Raw genomic sequence first — 8762 nt, 5'->3', positions numbered from 1 at the left:
GAAAAAAAAACCATTATTTACTCACATTTCGCAATAGTGTGCTTAAAAATGTAATATGTTTATACTGAAATTTATTTAGCGTGCAATGTTTAATTTTATGAAATATGTTGAGAAGTAAAATATATAGTATTTTTCATAAAGGTGCGTTTGTTTACTTTTTTTTTTGACAGGTTATGTCTCTATTATTATTTCTGGGTAGACAAGACAATATCCATTTAGGCGGGAAATCTTCCGAGCGAAACGCGTCAAATCTTGATCAATTTTTAAATATCGTTTCAGTGGAACGACTAATTCATAAAATGAATGCATCTAATTTAAAGCCGTTCACCGTGCTCGTGGAGGGTAACATTGGAAGCGGCAAAACGACGTTTCTGGAGCACTTTCAACAGTTTGAAGATATAACGTTGCTTACGGAGCCCGTGGAGGAGTGGCGCAATCTTAAGGGATGGAATCTCTTGGTAAGCCTTTTTTACTCTATTCAGTGGCTTAATTACTTGATAGTGTAATTGAAAATCATCATCATAATAACCCATTACCGGCCCCCTACTGAGCATGGGTGTCCCCAGTTATGTAGTCCACCATGCTAGCTTATTGCGGATTGGTGGACTCCACACACCTTAGTGAACATTAGTTTGAACTCTAAGGCATGCTGGTTTCCTCACAATGTTTTCCTTCACGTTGAAGCAAGTGATATTTGATTACTTAAAACGCTCATAACTAAAAATAAAAAGATTGAGGTGGTAACTAGGATTTGACTCTGCTCCCCAAAAGTGAGGTCGGGCTCCTACCTAATGCACTATCACTGCTTCTGAAAGTATAAATAAACTAAATTGCTCTACGCTGCGAGTCCAGAGCTGCAGTTTGAACATAAAGCAAAATTTTGTTTTGTAAAACTTACTTTCACAAAGCAAACTGCTAATTTAGCCATAACTATGTTACCCTTTTCCCAGGACCTTATGTACAAAGACCCAGCAAAATGGGCGATGACATTCCAAGCATATGTCTCAATGACCATGTTGGACATGCACCGACGGCCAACCTCCACTCCAGTGAAGTTGATGGAGAGGTCTCTGTATAGCGCAAGGTACTGCTTTGTTGAGCACATGATGAGGCAGGGGACCCTCCATCCGGCACAGTTTGCAGTTTTGGACGAGTGGTTCAGATTTATCCAAAGGGAAATACCAATTGAAGCTGATTTGATAGGTAAGTAACTTTTTTGGGTTTTTTGTATAAATTAGATAGCAATAGACTAAAGAAATATGAGTTATTACCCAAGTGTGGACTTTAGTTGCCCTTGAGAACGAAGAAAGAAAGAAAGTATACTTTATTGTACAATGCACACCAATAAACATACAGGACATTATGGATAACTTAACTGATAAATCAAGTGATGTTTTAATTGCTTGAATTATAATTAATATCACACATAACTCTTAAAAATTAGAAATGCCTGCTGGAGATTCACAAGAGCTTGTTATTTTTCCAGTGTACCTTAAAACAACTCCATCAGTTGTGCATGAAAGGATAAAGAGGCGAGCTCGCTCAGAGGAGCAGTGTGTGCCACTCTCCTATATAGAGGAGTTGCACAAGCTACATGAAGACTGGCTGGTCAACAGGACATTCGCTGAGTGCCCAGCACCTGTAAGTTCAGCATTTTCTTGATGCATGAAATTGGGGAATTATAGTTATAAATATAATCCATCCACGTCTTTTTTAACATCCTACATAATTTGTTGCTTAAAATATTACAATAACTCTAATCAAAATAATTTATGACAGCACAGTACATGCATTAGTTGAGTACCAAATGAATGAACTATTTCTTCTACATCTTCTTTCTATATCTTGTTACATTTTAAAATATATATTACTTCTATGATTTTTACTTATTAGTAAATACTGAACGCAGTCGTTTTTACATAAACTTGTATATTAGAAATATTATTTAGATATAAATCAAAGGATTTGGCTTGACTGAAATAAGTGCCTGTGACGTGGCCCGCGTAAAAGTTATCGAAAGCACATTTTTGCAATACAAACATAAATGTACCCCAACCCACTGCATCATGTGATGCAGTGGGTGGGTGCAGTAAAAGATCGTGCTGGCAATGTTGCCAGCATGCTCTTTTACTTCATTTGCTCTGCTCCTAAGTGACATAGTGTGATGTTTAATAGTTATATGCCCGAAGAATCAGGCTAGCAAATGCAGTAAAGATTTTCTAATCACTGTAGTTTCTGAGAAAATGTATTCCAACAAACTCTCTATCTTTATTGTTAGTTAAGGAAAAACCAAAAATTATGACTTTCTCCCCTCTCCGTTATGCCGTATTTTTTGGATACCCCCCTTATTTTATTCTATTCCTATTACAGGTGCTCATGATTGACGCAGATTTGGATCTTACCCAAATAACTGAGGAGTACAAAAAGAGTGAGCACCAAATATTAAGGAGAGCAGTAGACGTGGTCATGCAGTCACCCAACAAGCTGTCACCAAAGAAGCCCATCACTGGCTCCGCTATTAAAATAGCACCTCAGATAAGACTATAACAAACCAGTATTTTATTAGTTAGTTTAAGCAGAAAAACATACTTATAACTTGTCAGTCCTTTTCCTTGGGTAGCGGCTATGAAGGCTTGTAGTTAAAAGTGTCATGACGTTGAGTTCCCTATTTATTGTAATTAGGAAATAGATAAAGTTGGGTTCAGGCATTAACTTTTGTATGGGGATAATTTCCTTAACCGTTTCGGTTTTCTTTGTTTAACTGGTTAAAGGAGAAATTAACAAAAATTAACTGGTTTATTAAATTCAAAATTCGACTTCCTGTTATATCAATTGCACCCTGCAATTTGCAGTCTAAAAAGGATATAAGCACCAAATATCAGAACAAGAATTGAAGCAGTAAATGTTCCAATGGTGTTATCTTATTGAAAACCAGTTAATTTAGGTTAATAGAACAAAAAACCGCTTGCTTGTATACCAAAGCCGATATTAATCGGTTATCAACTAAAAATTACATCAAAGCTGCTATCTATAGTTCTCAATAGTCACCACGTTTCATTGGGATGTTATAAGTTTGATTTTTAATGTGTCTTTATGCTTTTTTAAGTTATGTACGGTTAACATTGTTAACAAATTCATTGTATAGTTTAACTGGGTGGTATCAGACTGCATAATAACGCTATTTTAAGGTATAAAAGGTTAGAAATGTGTGTACAGACATTTGAAACGCAATTCAGCTGCATGACCATTAACTGCAACTGAAATTTGACAAAAGTATGTCTGTTCATATTGTCATCATTAGTCTATCGTCAGTATAAATGGAGAGGTTTCGAAAGATGACTTACTAGATTGACACTATTTAAAAAATATCATAACCATTAGAAGTTTTCAATGTAGATTTTCTTAGTTTCCATGACAACCTTACTTCCTTACAAGAGGATTATCATTGAATATTTACAAGTAGCATTGTCAAAAGTTCAAGAAAGCATTTCAAAGAAAATCTCGAAACGTTTTTGTTTTATTTTCTTGACCAATATTTTAGTATACTGTACTAATTGCAATCGTTTTAAGGCATGGGCCATTTCTGCAATCCAAACAGCAAATGTCATAAATATGCCACTCATTATTTTAGCTCTATTGAACAATGAAATTCTGCCAGATAATTTATTAATATATAACAAAAGCTATTTGCAATACGCTACTTATTTTAGCTATTGTAGCTAATTTGTAATATTAATGCTACACAAGCATTTTGTGACGAAACTAATCTCAAAAATAATGTTTGAAGTTATATTTTTAAGACATGGAAAACTATTAATAATATTATGACTGAGTAGGCATAGGGTGGAAACATGTACAAAATGAGCAAACCTGATTAAAAACACCTGATAAGATGTGGTTTTATTATACTGTTTCCATCTTTGACTACCATAAGTAACTTGTGTAAAGATTTGGTGTCATTATACTATATTTCCATCTTAAACTATTGTAATGCCAATTCTGTTGTGCACAAATTCTACACTTAACTGACAGATCTTAAGGTAGTGGTAACCTTCACCCAAAAAGGTGACATTGATTTAAGGATGTCTAATTCAATTTAGGATTTATAAAACTGGTCAAGTGTCTCGGTTGTACACATCTGTAATTGTTATTAAGTCTAAAATATTGTTGCACTATGGCAAAACTTTTAGAGCCGACAATTTTTTTTAAATTCCAATTTTTAATACATTTTACAGATTTTGCAACCAAGTCCTGCAACTAAATTTACTGCTCTGAAAATAGTGTTTTCGTACAAATTAAAAGATTTGTGTACAATACAACACAATTAGCACCAATCTGCTCCGCTTTACACAAGTAAAAAATAGTGTTTTCGTACAAATTAAAAGATTTGTGTACAATACAACACAATTAGCACCAATCTGCTCCGCTTTACACAAGTAAAAGAATAACTAAATGGTTATTTTTAATTTAAGTATTAATTAAATTATTTAAGATGAGTGGTCTGTATATTTTTTCTATGCTGTAGGTTCTGTGCAGATACGTCTTTGCACGGCGGCGGGAATAAGCTTTAATATTCAGTAACACACGAATATGATTTTCAAGGTATATGTAAACAATAGTGCGCTGGTTTTACTCTGCACGTCAGGCTCCGACCCTTAGGCATCTGCAGTAGCTATGTCTGACATTATTGCCTCAGGGTCAGTGACTTGAAGACTCAAAGTCTCTGTGACTTGAGGTTGTTTGTTTTAGTGTATCCTAATTAGTTTTCCTTGCTGTCAATGGTGTGACTCCGTAGTGTGCACTTCACACATACATACCTAAAATTTACCTACACATTATCAGGGTTTACACTCATTACGTGTGGACAGTGTATTATGAAATGTTTATAGAATTAGACGCTTCGCCGCCAACTCACTCTGACCATATAAGTCAAGAGAGACTATATTTTTCGAAATTCAAATATATATATGTTACAATATGTAAAATATTGGAATGTGGTTTCAATGAAGCCTTTTTAAAACAATGGAAAATTGTTATTTGTGTTCAAGTTATGTATGTGTCACAATTTTACTGAATCTGTTTAGTTAATATAACCTGTAGGATTTACTTACAATATTCCAAACCTATCTATTTAATATCTTTTAGAAAGTATTTAATTGTATATAATAATAACTTTTCGAATATGCTTTTCCATATAATATGCATTTAAATTATACATTTTTTCTAAGTTTTGTGCATAACTTATTTGATAAATGTCTTCAATGTTTTTTTTGTTATGGAGGTGTAATGTAAAAGAGGATTTGAATTTCTTTCGATTAGTTATCTCTTTATGACTGCAAATTTTCAGTACTGAAAAGATATATAATGTACAGAGATAATGAAAACACGTGCACTCTTGCGCCAGTGTGTTTGACCTATTACCAGTCACTTACTAAAAACAGTTTAATCGGATTGGCAAATCATGATGTTTTTACTCTTTTGCAACGATAGGACTCCTTCCTAGAAACATTTATTTAAATTGTACCTGGGGGGTACCAACTCCCTTAAAGTAACAGTCAATAAAGAAGTTTTGTATCATCTTTGTTTATATTTCCGATGTTTTTCTTCTTATTTGATTTAATTATTTTACTTAAAATCTACAAAGTTCAGCAAGTTTAAATGTGAAGATTTACCTAAAATTGTAATTCTGTAGTTTTACAGAAACTAGTTTCTTGTGGCTGGTCCAAAATGTACCTTAACTACAGTAAAAAATCCTGTGAACATTAGATTGTAATAAAAATTGTAATACTTAAATATTTTATGATGGATAATTAAAGGGAATTCCAGAATAGCATAGCGTTTTATTTCATAAAAGTACTCAAATTAAAAAAAAAGTCGTGGAATAAATAGTCTTTAGCAAAAAAAACAAGAAATTGAAAGACTTTTCTCTTTAAAAAAGTTCTACATCTTTGAAATATAGTAAGTATAGAGGGTTTCGATTATCGAACTTATTTAAAAATGAATTGCAATTCTCTGCAAATAATTTTATCAATTAGCATTTATATGCTTTATATGTAGCTATAATGGTATGCAGGCATTGATTTATTACGTTACTATAGTTTGTAAGCACTGGCCTTAATTTGCTATGTTTGTAGTTAGGAATCAATAAATTAATATATAAACTAATGTAGCTATAGTATGTTTGAATTTCTTATGGAGGGTAGAGGTAAGGAGAGTCATCTTATATGGGAGAAAAGTTGAAAGTCCAGTGTATGCGCTAAATAACAGTTCAAAAATCCTCCACAATGGCGCTGGTGGATGCACAGGGTATGGTATGAATGTAGCAATCGTAGATGAATTGAAGTATGCCGAGTTAAAAAAATTAATGTCATTATCGACTAAAGTAGTTAATTATTGAGAATTTCAACAACTTACGTTGTACAAAATATTGTGGTAAATATAATCTTACTTCCTTGTATCTCCATATTTCCTTGTTTATTTTTCAAGCCTACTCTAACAATATTTATATTTGGCGCTTCTTTTAAGAGTTACCCTGATGCAAATGTGGCGCCATCCTAATTTAATACATTTTGACGACACTTTTTCATATACACAGATGACTCTCCTTACCTCTACCCTCCATAGAATTTCTACTGTGGATACCACAGATTAATATTATACTTAGTAGATACCTTATTTTCTTTTCTTTATGAATAGGAACCTGCGTCTAAAATAGCACTGAAGGTTGGCAACAACTTTAAATTTCTAGATAAATTGATTGATAAGTGGTTGAAAGCATACAGCCTTCGATTTGTCAATTTAAAATAGATGTCACAACAATGTTTCTAAAGGCAAAGGTCAATTTAAATTGCTCATTATAAAAAAAAATCTAAAACCCTTGCGAATTTATTTTTTAATTTTAACGAGTAAAAAATCTCGCCTATTCCTTAAAATATCTGTCAGAATGCTAATAATGAAGTTTTGAAGTAATTAAAATTATTTATTAGTAAATCCAAATGAAGATTAACAGTGATATTGATTAAATTATATTATTATTCTAACTTGAATTGATGATTTAAGTTACTACAATTCATTTCGGTATCTTTATATCGGAGTTCGTTACCAAAGCTCGTGAACTGTAGTTGCCAAAGCTCTTTATCAATACCTCCTCTCTATTTATGTAGGAAATCTATCTGAAAAAAAGAAAAATATCTTAATTAATAAATTATCTTATAGAAAATGAATTAGGTTGTTTTCAATGTGGGATAACCGTTACATAACCATTAAATTGATAAACACGGAACGTGGAACGTTTGTGGAAATAGGTGCGGCGCGGCGGTGTAGTTCCGCTGCACGGTTTACATTATACGATTTCATTATTGGAATCTGAAAATCGAACGCAGCGCATTTTCTTCCAGTACGTTCAACCTATGGAGGTTCAACCTTAAAAATGTGGACTTTTTCCATAGTCTATCTAGCAACTCAAATTGTCTGTCAAAGTCATATCTGACATTTGTTGTCATTTTCACAGGTGTTTACATGCCGATAAAAATAAATTTTTAGGTCAATTTTTATATTAAATTTTAAATATGTTCAATAATATAACCTTTTTTAGATTAAATATTATATTCTAATCAATTCGTTTACTTTTGTTGTAAGTTAAAACGTTATTACATTGTTTGTAATGAGTTCTTGTTGTGGTAATGAAATAATATTCAATTCCGCTCTAAGTGAAGTAGTTAGTAACAATTTAGCGCAAATAGTAAATTTAGTGAATATTGAGTGCAGTTTTACAGGTTATTGTGTTGTTCTAGTTACTGTTATCGTATTCGGTGTCAGTGTTTTCACGTTTCGAAGATTTTCGTTTATAGAAACAACATCACATATGTCTGTAAGAAAGTAAAAGTCGTAAGAACATTATAGTATAGTGCATAGTGCATAGTGATTGCATAGGTAAGTTTATTATGGTTATTTTATTTAATATTTATGTTTACATCAACCAATATTATGATAAATCTGGAAATTTTGTGCATGTGTCATAATCATCATCATCATCAAAGGCCTGTCCCAATTCGAGGTTTGCCTTTATTCCCCATGCTGGGCCGACAGGTTGGTTATTGCAGTAGAAGGTAGTGGTAGCACAGTGGATGTTTTATATTCACTTAGTTGCCTCGTAAAACAACTGCAAGACAAGGAGAAGAGCTTAGTATGCTTAGTAGAGTATAGGGTGAGGTTGCATTTTGAGAATAACTATTATCATCATTATCACATAAACCCATTACTGGCCCACTACAAGGCACAGGTCTCGTCTCACATTGTTAAAGCTATAGTCCACCACACTGTCCCAGTGCAGATTGGCAGACTCCAGACACCTTTACATTTATGGAGAACTCTAGGGCATGCAGGTTTTCTTACAATGTTTTTCTTCAAAGTTGAAGCAAGTGATATTTTAATTGCTTGAAATACACATAAATTAGACAAGTTAGTGGTGGTGCATGCTAACAAACCAAAAAATGAAGTCAAAGTTCTACCCACTAGGCTATCACAGCTTCATTTTAAATAATAACCAATATTCCTAATCCATTTTGAGGATTATAAACAGCAATTATTCAATGGTAGTGGGCAGTAATTTTTAATCAAAAGAATCTCCTGTTCTATTGGAATTATTTTTGCAATTGTTAGCCTATTGATTAAGGAATGTTATAGTTTGTGTAAATCACACTACAGCCAAAAATTAATGCAGGTGAAACCATAACACTTATGCCTTTCTATCATAATAAATT

The 8762-nt window shown here is 32.9% G+C and overlaps 2 protein-coding genes across 2 annotated transcripts in view; both read left to right on the top strand.

Annotated features, from left to right (window-relative positions):
* Positions 1-104: 104 nt before the first annotated feature.
* LOC120630979 (deoxynucleoside kinase) lies at positions 105-4353 on the top strand. The gene is made up of 5 exons (XM_039900360.1): positions 105-141; positions 280-458; positions 951-1203; positions 1487-1641; positions 2371-4353. Exons 1-5 carry the CDS (start codon positions 105-107, stop codon positions 2545-2547), a joined length of 801 nt encoding a protein of 266 aa, XP_039756294.1. The 3' UTR covers positions 2548-4353.
* A 3546-nt stretch (positions 4354-7899) lies between these two features.
* LOC120634341 (solute carrier organic anion transporter family member 74D-like) overlaps positions 7900-8762 on the top strand; it is a 95204-nt gene continuing 94341 nt past the window's right edge. The window contains exon 1 of the mRNA XM_039904856.1: positions 7900-7932. The gene's annotated coding sequence lies outside the window, so the exon portion shown is untranslated. The remainder of the gene's footprint in view (positions 7933-8762) is intronic.

Source organism: Pararge aegeria, chromosome 2, assembly GCF_905163445.1.
Source record: "Pararge aegeria chromosome 2, ilParAegt1.1, whole genome shotgun sequence".
In the NCBI taxonomy this organism is placed as follows: Eukaryota; Metazoa; Arthropoda; class Insecta; order Lepidoptera; family Nymphalidae; genus Pararge; species Pararge aegeria.
This window is presented reverse-complemented; position numbering and strand designations above follow the sequence as displayed.